Source organism: Bidens hawaiensis, unplaced genomic scaffold (assembly GCF_021521415.1).
Source record: "Bidens hawaiensis isolate Kalapana, Puna unplaced genomic scaffold, B.hawaiensis_p1.1 tig00005195_1, whole genome shotgun sequence".
Taxonomy (NCBI): domain Eukaryota; kingdom Viridiplantae; phylum Streptophyta; class Magnoliopsida; order Asterales; family Asteraceae; genus Bidens; species Bidens hawaiensis.
The window spans coordinates 1,852,052-1,869,757 of record NW_027491335.1 but is presented as its reverse complement, the minus strand read 5'-3'; the positions used below and the strand labels follow the sequence as shown (position 1 = coordinate 1,869,757).

Here is a 17,706-nt window from a genome sequence, read left to right as displayed (position 1 = left end):
TTCAAGATATGTGGGACATTTGTTTCTATAACCCCAAAATTAAGGAAACTTACCACATTTATACATTTAATAATATTTGTTCTTCTAGCTATGTAATCATTTCAGGAAACATCTATGTTTGTGATCCCACATTTCCAGATACATACATTCCTGTGGGGCTTCCCTTTCTTTGTTTTATTTTATCATCCACCATTCTCTCCCCTTGTACTTCAACCGTCACTTCTTCAAACAAAGTTTTCCAGCAAATTTTTTTAAAGTTTCATCATGTGGGACTCACAATCTGAATCCATTACAGAACGAAGCTACATCAATCTGAATCCTAACATGTTTGAACAAAGAGGTCAATCTTGGTAAGCAAAATATATTATTAATTCAATCCCATATATGTTCTAAATTAAATAAGCAAAATTTGGTTAGTTAATTCTATTAACATTTCTGGTTAAATAAACAGGTATGTTTTAACTGATATCCCTAGTGATTTGATAGTTCAAGTTGGTGAATTTAGCTTCCATTTGCATAAGGTAAAGACTTTATAAAAGTTTGATGAATTTGGTTTTTATTTTTAAAGATTGATCCTTAACTAATGCTTTATGTTTATTATTTTCATTTTAAAGTTTCCTCTACTTTCAAAGAGTGGGAAAATAAACAGAATAGTGTATGAATCAAGAGAAACTGAATTAAGGAAGGTGAGTCTGAATGAATTGCCCGGTGGGCCCGAAGCTTTCGAGCTAGCAGCAAAGTTCTGCTATGGGGTCGCGATTGATCTGGCAGCCGGATCAATCGCGGCCCTGAGATGCGCAGCAGAGCATCTCGAGATGACAGAGGATCTTGAAGAAGGGAATTTAATCGTTAAAACGGAAGCTTTTATAAACTATGTGGCGTTATCTTCATGGGAGGATTCTATTTCGGTGCTTAGAAGTTGTGAAGAATTGTCTCCATGGGCCGAAAACCTACAAATCGTTAGGCGGTGTAGCGAATCGATTGCTTGGAAAGCGTGCGTGGAATCCACTGGTAAACCCAAAGGTTCGGATCCGAATACGAGTCTTGATCGGTGGTGTGAAGATGTTTCGGTTCTTAGAATCGATCATTTTGTTCGGGTTATTACCGCGGTCAAAGCCAAAGGGATGAAACACGAATTGGTCGGGGCTGGGATCATGCATTACGCGATGAAGTTGCTTCCTGGAATGATGAAAGATGGTTCGCCCGGTCCAGGTGAAGATGGCGGTGCGAGTAAATGGAATTGTGGGCCGCGTGCGATCACAGCAGCGAAAAGAGATGACCCTTATTCCAGCCTTGAAAGAAAAGATCAAGGAACGATTGTCGAGAGCTTAATTAGCATAATCCCGCCACAAAACGATAGTGTTTCATGTAGCTTTCTGTTGCGGTTGTTAAGAGTCGCGAATATGGTTAATGTGTCTCCGGCTTTAGTTATAGAGCTCGAGAAACGAGCTGGGATGCAGCTCGAAAAGGCTACATTGTCGGATCTTTTGATTCCGTGTTATAATAAAAATGAGACAACGTACGATGTCGATCTTTGTCAACGACTTTTGGAGCAATTTTTAATTCAAGGACCGATAGATGTCTCAGGCCCTCTAACGAATCCAGTGGTGAATGCAAAACCGATAGTTGCTAGGCTCGTTGATAGTTATCTTGCAGAGGTTTCACGCGATGAAAACCTTTCATTGACAAAGTTTCAAGCCTTGGCTCGGGCTTTGCCAGGATCAGCAAGAAGTTGCGATGATGGCTTATATTGCGCTATTGATTCTTATCTAAAGGTACTCGTATTCTATAAATATTGCATAACAACAGGCCGGATAGTTACAACTTAGAGTCTTAGACTGATCTTTGTACCGCCCGGCCTTTTGTTTTAAGGGCGAATGGTTTGGTATAGAAAAATTTTTAGTTAGACTGTTAATAAATGATTTTAAACTCTTTTAATCAAATCCAATGCATATATGAACCCAAATTAAGTCAAATTATTTGTATTTTTTTCTAATATGATTTAATAAGTTTTAAGTACATAGATACATGTTCTACTTGTAGGCTCATCCTATGCTCTCGGAACATGAACGAACGAGGCTATGTCGACTCATGGACTGCCAAAAGCTCTCAATGGAAGCATGTGCACATGCTGCTCAAAACGAAAGACTTCCCGTTAGAATCGCGATCCAAGTCATCCTCTCTGAGCAAATAAAGCTCAATAACGCGTTAGCCAATGCCTCCTCTCGTGACCACAACTACCAACCAGTTATTCCAAATACGAAAACATTATTTGAAGAAACACCACAATTGTTTCAAGACGGATGGGAAAATGCTAAAAAGGACATAAGTGCCCTCAAATCTGATCTAGAAACCGTCAAAACAAAGTACTTAGAACTTCAACACGATATGGAGGGTCTGCAACAACAATTCGATAAGGTGACCGACTTTAAACACAAATCGGCATGGTCAAGTAGTTGGAAAAAGTTGGTCAAGATGACTAAGATTACAACGATTGAGAAAGCAGGAAGCGGGTCACCGGCTATAAAAACACCAAAAAGGTGGAGAAATTCGGTTTCATGAAGCTATGTTCGATCTTGGTTATGACCTCGATCAAGAGCCTATATCTAGATGTGGTATCACAAAATACGTTTATTAATATTCCGTTTGCTTGCTTATATGTAGACTTGGGCAATCATTATACTAGTTAATTAACATAAAAAGAAATTATTTCTGATTGTTACACGTACATTTCTCTCTTCATCTCGAAATGCATTTGTTGTTTGTGATTACGGATATGTGATTAATCTTATGATAAAATGCATGTTAACGTTCAATGTAGAAGTAAAGAACGACTAAATTATTTATTCAAAGTGAAGACTTATCATCGGTGCAAGATTTGCAAACAAAAAGCCAAAACCACTTTTCACTTGCTATGCGTTATGGACTCTAACCTGGACGTTATTGAATTGGTGCTACCTCAGCTACGCGCTAACACCACCAAAGTGGGGCGCTAGAGAGGGCGCGGGGCAGGGACTTGGCTAGAAAAATAAAAAATAACATTAGCATTCTATTATTTTTCTTTTTTCTATATATACACTAAAACTCATCTTTAACCTTAAATTTTGTTCCTTACTTCATCTATATTAAACATCCACATCTCACTCCTTAGTTCATTTCTATTTAATTAAACAAATACCAATATTGATCATATTGGTATTTTAAATAAAAATTAAATATTCAATCTTTTAACTTACAAAATAAGTAGCATGAGAAAATGTAAAACCACTAGTTTAGTCTAGTTGTAAAGGTGTATGTCTTACAACCAAAAAGTTTGTGAGTTCTTGTCTCAATTGATACAATGAGTGAAATATGTACACGCAAAATATATTAGCTGTTAAAAAACACCTGGAAATGTATTTAATTCATCGTATTATTGATCTACGTTAGTTATTCTATTATATGTTTTACGTATTATTTTTCGTGTTTTATGTTTCGTTTTAATTTTTGCGACTTAACGTGCGTCATTGGTTCAAGCTATTCAGGTAGGGATGGCAATGAAACCAAAACCCGATCGGAAAACCCGAACCTGACATAAATGAGACGGATAATACTCGACCCCTTAAGGTTTGGGACAGATTTGGGAGTAGTTTTGAATTTTTTCGCAGTTTGGGACGGGTTTGGGAATTCTAATATACCTGATTACTCGATAACATTAACCCATTTATCCGATTATATACATGTTGTACCCGATATAGCTTATTATATTATATATATACTATATTCCAAATATATTATTTGTTGAAATTTGTTTATGTCAATTATTTGAGATATTTTAATTTTATGGTAACAATATATGTAATCGATTAGCTATATTTTGTCAAAACTCGGCCGGATATACCCGACGAGTATTTTATCAAAACCCGATAGGAAACCCAATGAGAAAAACCGAAACCCGACGGGTAATTACCCGATTAAAACCCAACGGGTTTGGTGCAGACTTTAATAACCGTCTATGAGTTTGAGAATACCTAAACCCGACCCCTTGTCATCCCTATATTTATGCCTATTTTCGATACGGTTTAACGATTCTTTGCAATTCTAGTTAAAAAACATTTTGAACGAAAATAAATTGCATTATCCAATAATATCGTAAGGGAAAAAAACTATTGTATTTGTTAAAACTTCAATGTTGTAAAAGTAGGATTATAAGGCTGAGTACTCTTCGAGTACTCGCTACAAGGTATGTCGCTGAGGCGAGTTTCTGTAAATCCGCCTATTTACTAAGAATCGGTCAAATGTGGTCAACCTCAGCCGGAACCATATCTTATCGGTGAACTTGGACCGATTTTGACTTAAAAAAATAAAACATAATTCGTATTTCAGTAATATTAAAGAACAAATATCATTATTTTAATTAATTAATAGTAATATTTAGAATATTTTATTATTTAAAAGTGTATTTTTTTTTATTTATATTGATATTCACGTATATTGTTATAAATATTAGTAAATTTATGATATTTGACATATATATAATAACTAAAAACTAATTTTCTTTATATTTACCATGTCTGAGTACCCTCGAGTACTTCGAATACACCCAACTCCTCAGTCGGCCACCTAACGACTTTTGCAACTTTTGTTAAAAGTAAATAAATACATCCATTTTAATAAAATTCATCTTTTGTTTTAACGACCAACAAAAGCAATATAATATAACGTGAATAGAAATCAACATACACCCTCGACTAGCAACAACTAGCAAGGAGCTAGACATACCAAAAGAAACCAACACCACCCTATTACGATTAGTAATAGAATACCACCATATTAATAAAATTCATCTGAAACTAAATATTTTACTTATTTATGGAAAAACTCCTGACATGCCAAAAGTGGCAACATACCCTCTTAGGCTGAGGGGTGTGGGGCTTCAACGGAGGCGCTAGAGCCCCTCCGCTCGCGCCCCCAGGCGCTAACACCACACCACCGGGGCGCTAACGCGAAAACCCATGCAGGCGTGAGCCTGTTAGCGGGAGAAGAGAGAGAGGAGCTTGTTGAATTTTAGAAAAAGAGCCGTTGGGCTCTTATTAAATTAAAAAAAAAAAAATCCTAAATAATACCTCATTTCACCCATTTTTATACCACAACTTCAAACCTTCACCAAAAAATCAATTCATCTTCTCAACTTTTTTTAAAAAAAATGGCTGGAAATTGGTACCCAAACCTTGATTCAGATTATATTGACGACGATTTATGGTCGTCACCGTACCAACCGATGTTTTATTCGGAGCCGCAATAATCATCCGGCTTTCAACCATCCAACACACAACCGTCTCCTAACTTTGTTGTTCCGGAGACACAAGAATCACACGGTGAAGCTACGGGACCAAAAAGACGTGTCCACCGAAAAAACAACTTGCAACGGACGGATAATACGTTGTTTGAATATATTTATAAAAAAATAAAAAAAAATTCGCTGGAGGCTGGAGCCCCTCCACACCAGGGCCAGGGGCTCCAACGGGGGCTCCAACACCCCCCTTATCTAGTTTCTCTCTCTGCCACACGTCATAATATTATTGATTGGAGCCCCCATTAAAGCCCCCACACCCCTCAGGCCTCAGCCTTATCGAGATGGGCGGCGCTGGGTCTAGAACTGTACCTGGTATCGAGATTACTCTACTCTACCATGCATGTAGGGCTGGAAGTTGGACAGACTAGGAATAGGCCTTGGCAATAAAATAAAATGATATTAATGAAAATTGAAAAGTGTTCATTTAGTATATTATTTTATTTGAATATGGGGAAAATTGCGAAAATTCTTCATTTATGTTCATTTAAAATTCAAATGTTTTATTTGTTCATTTACAACTCGTCTTCGTTTATATGTTAGAAAATTGAGAAGATGTGTTTCTTATCTCGCTATCTCCCTGCCATATTAGCTAAAAACTCGTTGTCTCCCCACTATGTTAGCTCAAAACTCGTCGCCTCCCCACCATGGGTATCGAGCTAAGATCACGGAGGCGACAGGTCAAGAAACATGATGTCTCGATTTTCTAACGTAGAGGCGAAGACTGAATTTAGAGGGATATATTTGGAATCTCTCTCTAAAAATTAGATATTTTTACCTTAAATAAATTGTCTTCAAACGTGGATCTTGAATTCTTGATGTATACACATTTAAATAAGTACCAAAACATAAATATGTTATATGCCATTTAACTTTGGTTAGCGGGGAAGTGTGAGTCGTCACAGAGAAGAAGCAAGCCAAGGTGAATGTCAAATAGATGAAAGTGAAGCTTGAAATGAGTTTAGGATGTTCATGGAGTCGAATATATTGAATTTTAGGTTATAAGAAAATCACGAAATTTGTAAACTGAATTTAAATAAACCAATTCCAATGCCTTATTCTAATTCAAGTTGAATTCAACTTATTCTATTTATACGAATGAGGAGGGAAAAAAATCCTACACTTTTTAACAGTCTAGTACACACATAATTGAAAAATCAACATAAAAAGTGCTAAATTAAAAATAAACTAAACTTTTAACCAATGTTGTAAAAGTCGCTAGGCGGCCGAGTGGGGAGTTGGGTGTACTCGGATTACTCGGGGAGTACTCGGACATGGTAAATATTTAGGAAATTAATTTTCGGATGTTATATATATCAAATATCATAATTTTACTGATATTTATAACAAAATAGTTGAATATCAATATAAATAAAAGAAATACATTTTAAATAATAAAATATTCTAAAAGTTACCAATAATTAATTAAAAATGGCATTTGTTCGTTAATATTATTGAATTACGAATCATTTTTTATTTTTTTTAGTCAAAATCGGTTCAAGTTCACCGATAAGATGTGGTTCTGGCTAAGGTTGACCATATTTGACCGATTCTTAGTAACTAGGCGGATTTTACATAAACTCGTCTCGATGACATACCTTGTAGCTAGTACTCGAAGAGTACTCGGTCTTCCTACTTTTACAACATTGCTTTTAACAATCTAGTACATACATAATCGAAAATTCGCCATAAAGCAATACTCTAACAGTTGAGTCAAGTAAGTCATTTATCATCATGAGAAAACCAATAATTAAATAAGCGTTATCTCGTTGAAAAGTTCTATACATTTGTAATTTCTCAACGCATTTATTTAGACAAAGACTCTGTTTTTTCCTCTTTTCGGATGGTAAAGATTTCTCAGAACATGAAGTGTGAATCAAACCCATGTTTGAATTGAAATTGAGATGCTAATGCAAGTTCTTCCCTTATGAATCATATAGACAGGAGCGTCTCCGAGAAATTATGTACCTCGGCCGAGTTGAAATCAAAAAGGCCCGTATGCCCTAACGAGTAATGAATATATAAACTAATTTTATTAAACGAAAATAAAGTTATACCAGTAAATATAAAAAATAAAGTAATTAAATCAAGCACATTAGTAGCTAACGCCTAACCGGTTATTCGTAAAGATCTCCCAACATTCTTTGCCAGATAGCTTTTGGTTTGTGCCCAATAACCTAATCTTTACTTTTTTTTTTTGAACGGCCAACTAAGTAACACCGGTACTCCGTACGCGGCCCCCATTGGCTAAAGGTAGCCCAAGCTGGCCACTAGTCCAGACGGACGGAGCCCCTAGCGGTCCACCTGTTGAGGGATTCACCGGATAAAACCCGACCACACGCCCGCCAAACGGCACGACAGCGAGGAGCCGGTAAAACCGAGTGAGATCAAGACTCGAACCATGGCAAGCCAGAGTCATCCCTCATATCTCCCATATAAATTGGTGGTAGTGAGGTTTGAACCCCTATCTTTCACTAGTAAAGTGAGTGCTCTACCTAATCATTACTAAATAGAGTACGAAAAAAAATGCCCGAATAACTTTAAACAGATTAAAATCTAATAATTTTAAGATGAATTATGGAGTATAATCACAAACTATGTCACTAACTCAAGTAAAATTGACAAATTACTTTAACTTTGATTATTTAAAAAAGAAAAAAAAAAGGAGGAAAAGGCCCATTTTGAAAAAGTACAGTACAAAATAATAATAAAATAATACTGTTACTCATGCTTTCATCTCCAACTTCTGGTTGCAACATCAAAACCCACAGGAAAATTTTCCGGCAATGTTTCTTTTTCTTTGTTTAGTCTTTTTTTCCTTCTCTTTTTCTTATTATTTCACAAGCCATTTGCTTAATTTCACTTGTTAATGTTTAAAAAAACTAATATATTCTTAAAAATTTTGTGCCCTCTACCGAAATAGTGCCCCGGACGAGGGTGCGGCTCGCACACCTCTAGAGCCGCCCCTGCAGATGGATTCATATCTGAAAGAGGTTGACAATAAGTTCTTTCAAAATTGACTATTTGTTCTTTTGCTAGAGGTTCCAGAAATGTTTGCGATCGATCTAATAATAGCGTGGAATTCAAGTAGGTTAACTAAACGAGTCTCTTTTCTACCAACTGTGGGCTACGCACGTGCCATGCTGGTGGTTGGTGGGTAGGCAGCGGCTGATAGTGACATGGCCGGCTGTGTACTATTCCTTTTCCACCAACTGCAGGCTATGTACGTGCCACGATGAGGGTTGGTGAGTAGGCAGCGGCTGATAGTGACATTAAGTACTAGAGCGTGCTGCTCGTCGTACTGTTGTCAGTGAGATGTCACCCTGTGATTGGTTCATGAGCTGCTTTGGTTAGATCTTGTCTATTTTGTCAATACCTTGGCGGGTATAGTACAAAAGATCCTCCAGAAGCGTACGGACTGGCTCATTTGGGCGGGAGTATTCCCGCCTTGCTCATTCCTTCTTCAGGTGACATTACTGAATTATTGAGAGTTAGTGCCTTGTGCGTGTAGCCTTGCTATTAGTGCGGGTAGCCTTCCCTGATGGCTTGTATCCGCAGCTGCGGGAACAGGCGGGGTACTTCACCATTGGGAGGTTTTTCCTGCGGGAACAGCTTGCGTACTGCGCGTAAGGTCTTCATCTCTCTGAGCATGGTGGGTCCTGCAGAACCAGTTGGTCTTTGCGCAGACGTCCCTCTTCAAGATGAGTGTTGCGGGTCCAACTGGGCTCTACTGGGACCTACCTCTTCAAGTCCCCCCAGTCCAGTGTTCTTCTCATGAATTGTTAATAAGTGAGGTGAACTTTTGGACTTAAGCAAAGGGTTTTGAAAAGGGTTTTTAGTTTTAAGGTTTTCCGTGGTGATTCTTCCCGCGGTTTTCCTAATGTCACGTGCAGAAATTCCCGACTTTTCTGATTGATCTTTGGGTATGATGCGGGTAGGTGTGTAACCTCCTCGCAAGTCAGGAGCGTTGAGTTTCACTTATATAGATTCTCCACGAGGTTTTGGTAGTTTTAGACATAGTGATCAATTATGTTAAACAACCAATTCCATCTTGGAGCTTTAAACAATCTAGTTCTCAACGTTCCCGCTATGCGGGGATGTTATTTCCCTTTCCACAAGCATGGCCCAGAAGATCTTTCTTGGTTTTAATTCTCTGTAAGTGCTAAGTATGTGAAGGGTTTCGCCTTAACACTGTACCCGCACTCGTCTTATAGTTACTTGACTTCCAAGGTATTCTTGGCCTCAATTCCCTGCAGGTGCTAAGTATGTGAAGGGTTTCGCCTTGACACTGTACCCGCACTTGTCTTACGGTTTCTTGGTTACCAAGGCATTCTTGGCTTCAATTCCCTGCAGGTGCTAAGTATGTGAAGGGTTTCGCCTTGACACTGTACCCGCACTTGTCTTACGGTTTCTTGGTTACCAAGGTAAGGGGGTATATTCCCTCTTATTTTTGAATCTTTGAATCTTTTTGAATCTTTTTGACTTGCTTTATAAACGTTATATGACTTGCTCATGCATATTATAGTTTAATTTGGCACTTGTTTTGCCTCATAAACAATATATGATTCGCTCGTGCATACTTTAGTTTAACTTAACAATTTTCCAAGTGTTTTGGATAAGTTAACCTTTCGACGCGTGGTTGTCAATAGGTTAGTGTTCAGTTTCCTCTATCATGATTGTGCGGGTAGGACCGTCACTTTCATTTAGTGGGATGACCAATCTTCACCTATAACTGACCTGCGTGAAGGTTTTCCTCATCTTTTCCTTAGAAATTTTTGCCGTTTTGTGTTTATGCGGGTTTTGCCGCCTTCCACACGCAACGACTTACTTCCCCACTTATTTATGCGGTGAATACCGGCATGTCAGTGTTTTGAATAAGTTAACCTTTCGACGCGCGGTTGTCAATAGGTTAATGTTCAGTTTCCTCTATCATGGTTGTGCGGGTAGGACCGTCACTTTCATTTAGTGGGATGACCAAACTTCACCTATAACTGACCTGCGTGAAGGTTTTCCTCATCTTTTCCTTAGAAATTTTTGCCGTTTTGTGTTTATGCGGGTTTTGCCGCCTTCCACACGCAACGACTTACTTCCCCACTTATTTATGCGGTGAATACCGGCATATCAGTGTTTTGAATAAGTTAACCTTTCGATGCGCGGTTGTCAATAGGTTAATGTTCAGTTTCCTCTATCATGGTTGTGCGGGTAGGACCGTCACTTTCATTTAGTGGGATGACCAAACTTCACCTATAACTGACCTGCGTGAAGGTTTTCCTTATAAATTTTTGCCGTTTTGTGTTTATGCGGGTTTTTTCGCCTTCCACACGCAACGACTTACTTCCCCACTTATTTATGCGGTGAATACCGGCATATCAATCTGAAAAGTTCATAAGTATAAATGTAAGACTATCAGCGTCAATGTGATTTGGAGAATCATTTCCATTAGAAGTGGCTCTAGGCCTTTTCTTTACAAGTTTGGAATTTATCTACATGCAGCCTGTGTAATTGAGCTCCCTTCCATGTTCTTGGGATGGGGGTGTCATCGAGCCTTTCGAGCCGATATGCACCTGGTTCGGAATCTCGTTGTTTACGCAGTATGTAGTCTCCAACATTGAAGCTGCAGTTTCATCCGTGTTTTCCCCAACTGGGGTTCTATACGCAGTAGCCTGCTTAGCGTCCATTACGCCACGAGGTGAGTGAGTTTCCCATTTCTGACGAATGCTTCGACGACGTCCTTCAAGGCTACGCATTCCTCCGTGGTGTGGCCTTTTGTCCTGTGGAAGTCAGGATTTGCTTTGATCAGCGTTTGGCCGCTGTCGGATTATTGGAGCCTCTGGCCATGGGAGCCTCTCGGTGGCAAATATCTCGGTGACGCTTTTGGTGAGTGGCGTCCGTCTGGAGTTCCGGTTCGACGACTACATGTTATCCTTTCCGCCTAACCGAGGGTGCGAGCCGGATGAGGTGCGAAAGTTTACCCTTGACTGCCAAATACCAAGCTTCCTCTTTTTGTTTTGTCGGGCGGTAAGGACGTTGTTTTCTCTTGTTTTTTGAGTGTAGAGGTTTGTACTCTGGGGAAGATCTCTACCCAGTTGCTTTTCCGTTTCCGCGAAGCATTTAGCTGCTGTCATGATGGCATCCCACGTGGATGGCATGCCATCTTTACCCGTTAAGGTGCGGATGAGCTTTGGGTATTCCGCGCCCTGGATGAAAGCAGCGCGGACAAGATCTTCGCTAATAGTGCCCAGACTTAGCTTCTTTGAATTGAAGCGCGTGATGAAGTCTAGTAAAGACTCATATTCCTCTCGGATGCAGTTGAGGATCGTCCATTGCTCTTCGGTATACTTTCTTTGTTGACTGAAGTGTTGGCTGAACTTTTGCTGGAAGTCTGCCCAATCGTAGATGTGGTGGACCGGTAGACGGTCGAACCACGCTCTAGGTGCCCCAACAAGCCTCATTTGGAACATGTAACACCACGTGGGTTCCGTCCAATTGCTGACGGTTGCCCCCGCTATGAATCTGTTCAAATGATCGTCTGGGTCAGATATACCATCATATGTGCCTATGTTGGACATTTGTTTGGCACTTTTCGGGGCAATTGCTTCCGCAATGTCCCTTGCAAATTTGGACGTTCCCGCATTTGCAACAGTTGGTCTGAAGGTTTTAGAGAAGTCACGTGGGTTTCCACCCGCGTTTTTTGGTTTAAAGGTTTCTCCAAAATTTCTTCTGTGGAAATCTGCTTGTTTACGCTTCCCTTTCGCCCTATGGCGCGGGTTTGCGTTACTGTCAGATTCTTCCCAATCTTTATCATACTCGCACTCATTACTCATGTTGAGCTGTTGTCGAGTGCTTCCGATTTCGTCAGCCTGTTGGAGTGAACGTAAGCGTTCATCCAACTCAGCTTGGAATTCCTTCTGACGTGCTTCCGCCCACGCTTTAACTTGATCAAGTGTTTGGCGGGGGAGCCTCGTCTGTTGTCTCTCCAACTGGGTATCGGTGAATCCCAGGGGAGGATTATTTACTGCACTTGCCCCGGCTTGGGTAACCGGGGTAGTGTTCATAAATATTGTGTACTCGCCGGTGTTCCCCCCAGTAGCTGGGGTTGTGGTTACCGGAGTTTCTTGGTCACTCGTTGGCTTTGGCACCGGAGTAACCTTAACCATCTTTCCAGAGGTTTTGAAAAAACTGAAAAAGAATTAGTTCTAGCTTTTATGCACGGATGGCGCCAATGAAGAAACACTAAGTGACCCCGGCAGATTACGGATAATCTTAGGGTCAAGTAGATGTTTCCCACGAGGGTTAGGTCCGGCAAAGATGGTTATTCTTCTGATGACCTGCAAAACAGACACCGTGAGCTCGTCACTGAGAAGGGGGGGTACCTCCTTGTGACCACCCTCCGGCGTGAGAATCAGACTAGATTGCTCTGAATATAAATGTATATTAAGAGAAATAGCTAGAGCAGATAAGATATGTGATGGTATAAGATAGTATATGATAAGATCATGATACCGTTCCAAGGTGTTGGAGTATTTATAGCCGAAGGTAGGTTTCCAAGCAGGTACAGCCAGCTGTATAATATTCCTTTTCTACCAACTGTGGGCTACGCACGTGCCATGCTGGTGGTTGGTGGGTAGGCAGCGGCTGATAGTGACATGGCCGGCTGTGTACTATTCCTTTTCCACCAACTGCAGGCTATGTACGTGCCACGATGAGGGTTGGTGAGTAGGCAGCGGCTGATAGTGACATTAAGTACTAGAGCGTGCTGCTCGTCGTACTGTTGTCAGTGAGCTGTCACCCTGTGATTGGTTCATGGGCTGCTTTGGTCAGATCTTGTCTATTTTGTCCATACCTTGGCGGGTATAGTACAAAAGATCCTCCAGAAGCGTACAGACTGGCTCATTTGGGCGGGAGTATTCCCGCCTTGCTCATTCCTTCTTCAGGTGACATTACTGAATTATTGAGAGTTAGTGCCTTGTGCGTGCAGCCTTGCTATTAGTGCGGGTAGCCTTCCCTGATGGCTTGTATCCGCAGCTGCGGGAACAGGCGGGGTACTTCACCATTGGGAGGCTTTTCCTGCGGGAACAACTTGCGTACTGCGCGTAAGGTCTTCATCTCTCTGAGCATGGTGGGTCCTGCGGAACCAGTTGGTCTTTGCGCAGACGTCCCTCTTCAAGGTGAGTGTTGCGGGTCCAACTGGGCTCTGCTGGGACCTACCTCTTCACCAGCAAACATCATCTCTCGGATCTCTAGCAACGAGTACATTGTCCAGTACAGGACCCTTATTGAAGACGACAACTCTGGGCCCTTGAGAGAGATCTTATCCACTGATGTAATCCGACCACAAACAAGGGAGTTTAACGTCATTGACTTCCGTTTGTCCGAGGTTGTTGACGCTTTTGATAATGATGGATGGTGGGTTGGAAAGATTATTAAGAAAATGGACTCGGATGAGTACTTGGTGCATTTTGAGAAGTTGGGTGAAAAGACTGCTTTCTCGTTTAACATGTTGAGACTTCATCAAGAATGAAAGGATGGTGTTTGGGTCTAATCCGACAAATAAGGTATTATGTTTTTTTAATCCTTAACTAACTAGTGACAGATTTAGAGAAAATAGAGGAAACGTTGGAAGGTAGGAGTGTAGGACATATCAACCTTTTTTTTTTGGTTCAGTTAAAAAAGTTTTGTTTAGTGGTAGGTTAAAAAAGTTTTGTTTAGTGGTAGCTGATATATAAAATGAAAGGAAAAAAAATACATTGGTGATGTAGTTCACCAAGAAACTACATCACCAAGAAAGTTGAGGGATAGCGGGTCATCCCTTAGCGTAGGCTATATGTAGGCTATATCTGCTATTGTTAAATTTTAAATAAATATGTAGATGAAAGTAAACGAACGAAATCAAGCTAATAAACAAACAGGACATGTGTTGCGTTTGTTAATTTAACTAAAATCGTTTTTTATTGAATAAACAAATTTGTCCACGAACGTTTTACTAAATGATCAGTTTGTTTATAAGCGCATGGTTTAGATAAATGCCGGCTATAAGGGAGGGCCGGGTGATTGACGGACCCCGGACCCTGGCCCGACACAAGGATAGGCCCGGAATTTTTTTTTTAAAAAATTATATATATTTTTTTATGAAAAACAATATACATATATAATGTTTAAACTTAAGGCTGTGGGTAATGGGGGTGAAGGGAGGGTCGCGATCCAGGTGGCGGGTGAGGTGGCTCGCGCACATCACTACACCCCTCAAGTGATCAGGGGCGCGGATGGCCCAAGTGGTCCGGACCACTGGGCTTGAACAAGCCTTTGAACATGGGGCGAATTAAATACTTGGGGGTGATCAATCAAGCCCCACCACACTCTATGGGGCTTGCTCCAGGGGCTTAATCCAAGGCCATGTCATCGCCTACTTGTCGGGTTTTGATTGGATAACTTGGGGCTCAACCAAGCCCCATTACCCTTAGCCTAATTACACAACCACTGGTTTTGCTTGGTTTAGTGGCAAATGGGTGTGACTTTCAACCAAAAAGTTGTGAGTTTTAACCCCGCTTGAGACATTTTAACCCTATTTTTATTAAAAAAGTAGTTTTTTACACCACCAAATCATAAGGCCTAAAAAACTAACGCTTATTTAAAAATTAAATTGTTTAAGTCAAACAAAATACTTATTTTTATTGAGGACCAAAAAGTTTTCTCCTTCGGCCCAAAAATTTTTAACCGTTCTCGGAGCCGGGTCTGTTTTGATTATTTAGAGTCAAGATAAATGCATGTAAAATTACCGAACTATTTTTAGTTAAATCAACTGATTGTGTGATTCTGATGATTGATAAGTACTTTGAAAACACATATTTAAGAAGAGTTTGTTGACTTTTGCAGGTCAAACAGTCCCTTTTTTAACAAAGAATAGGTAGTTCAAGAATGCTTTTGGTAAGTTATTAAACAATATCTATGCTATGGAAGTATATGATATACTGCTTCGATATGTGTGTTCCTTGTGTATGTTTTGGTGTGTTGTGTTTGATAGGGTTATACAAGGTGTGTTGACTTTGTGCAGGGTCAAAGATTATAATGAAGGGGTGGGATCAAGCGTAGGTAGCATAAGATCTTAATGACCATGCTAATCTTTTTGAGTTTATGAAGTGCTAGTGTAGTAGTGCTTTGGATGATGCATGCTTGTATAATATTTATAACTATTTTAAGTCTTTAGATGGTAATTTGTCTTTCATGAGGGCCCAAATTTGGTTGTGAATTTTTAACACAACACACGAACATAAAATTTATATGAGAAATTGATATAAATTTTATTATAAAAATGTGAACGAATTTTACACATTTGAATTTTTTTATTTTAAAGTTATAGTTTTAAAATATTAATACATGAATGTAAAACAATAATTTAAAACAACTTGGGTTAAACGGGTTTGCATTATGTCCGTCTTGAGTTGGAATATTGCTAGGGTTTGCATTATGTCCGTCTTGAGTTGGAATATTGCTAACATGACTCGTGTAGGAGCTCATCATCTATGGGCTTATTTGGGGAGTTTTTTTTATTAAAATAAGTTGGGTAAAAAAAGTATTTATTAGAATGGGTGATTTGAAAAGTGCTTACTAAAATAGGGTTTTTTTATCTTTCTTCTTTTAAATTTGTCTTTTCTTATTTTCTCACTTCTAATATTAATGAATAAGAATAATTTATATTATATATTTTGACTCAAGTACAATATAGAAAAATATATATTGAAAAGTAATAAAATTGACATTTTTGTGTAAAAGTTAGTGAAGTTACGAGTTTTATACGATCATATTTTAGTTTTATTATTATTATTATTATTATTATTGTTGTTGTTGTTGTTATTGTTATTATTATTTTTTGTCACTGTTGTATTTTTCTACTCCATGTATTATTTTTTTTTAAATATATATTAGGGATGTTTAAAATTTGATTTGAAAATATTATCAAAACAAAACACATGAACTTAAAAGAACGAAATGAAGTAAAAACACTAAAAGTTAGAATCACGATCTTTATAGTTTTCTTTGCTTTTTTTTTTAATCTTAGTTGCATCCTTATATTTTAATACCGCAAAGATGACTTACGTTTGTTAATTTGAAAAAAAAAACATTTGAGTATTACTTTTGGTATCGTGAGCTATATGAGTGTCGGCGCTGTAACGGCAATGTAACGATACCATGGCAATCTGAGCAAATTCCAAATGAACAACATTGGTACCTGTGTCGGTTGAACCAATACCAAATTCCTTTTTATAGATTTCACAAGCATATTTTTTTGCTTTGACATTACAATATAAATTTTGTTGCGACGAAATTTTATATTGTATTCAAAAAATTATAATATAAATTGTACTTATTTAAAGATGGTGTATAAGAGAGAGAAAATAACCTATTTTAGTAAATAACTTATTTATTAAGATGGTGTATAATATAACTTATATTATTTTAGTAAAAAATTATAATATAAATTGTATTTATTTATTAAGATGGTGTATAAATTGTACTTATTTTTTTTATAATAACTTATTTTAGTAAATTGTACTTATTTTTTTTAGTAACTTATTTATAATAACTTATTTAATACTTTTTCCATCCAACCCATTTTAGTTAAAAACTTTTTCTTGTTCATTTAATTTTGCTTTGTAGTGACAGCAATAAACTAAAAAGTTAATGGTTTTGTCAAGAAACTAAAAAGTTAATGGTTAGTTGTCGGATGGGCAAGATGTCGTGATCCTTTTGGGGTGGGGGCTCTATTGTTCAATTTATTTATTTTTAATTAATAACTGATATAGTAGTTAATTAATCTTTTCGTTTCAGCTCGTCATTTCTTTTCATTTTTATATTACTCAGCACACCCCTAGCTTTTCGTATTCCCACAACGTACCCAGGAGCATTCACAATTCGTTCATCAAATACAATGAATGAGGAGGTTTTTATAATATAGGGAGTAATTTAGGGTGTTGTGAGTGAATGAAAGATAAAATACAACGATTTTTTTTATATTTGAAAAGTAATTGTGAAAGTTTTAATATATTTTAAAAAATGATTGTGAGTGAATGAGAGAAATTGTAATTTATTTGAGTGTAATTTTATCATTACGGTAAGTGTAAGTTAGTAGGAGAGAGATTGTAATTTATATGAGTGTAATTTTAGGGGGTGTTTGGGATTCCTTATTTTACTCCCTAATAACTTTTTATTAAGTTAATAAGTTACAATATTGTAACTTATAAAACTTTTCCTCTCACAATTAAGCAATCTCAAAACCTTATTATTTTTTAAAAAGTTAATAAGTTATAAGTTAATGAAAATAAGCAATCCCAAACACCCCCTTAGATTTTGAGATACGATAAGTGATGAGAATGCTC

General features: G+C 38.2%; 1 protein-coding gene across 1 annotated transcript; it reads left to right on the top strand.

The window, feature by feature from the left end:
- The first annotated feature begins 264 nt into the window (after positions 1-264).
- On the top strand, positions 265-2,562 carry LOC143629391 (root phototropism protein 3-like). The gene is made up of 4 exons (XM_077098677.1): positions 265-350; positions 452-521; positions 615-1,775; positions 2,044-2,562. The coding sequence occupies exons 1-4, from the start codon at positions 265-267 to the stop codon at positions 2,560-2,562; spliced, it is 1,836 nt and encodes a 611-aa protein (XP_076954792.1).
- The last annotated feature ends 15,144 nt before the right edge of the window (positions 2,563-17,706 follow it).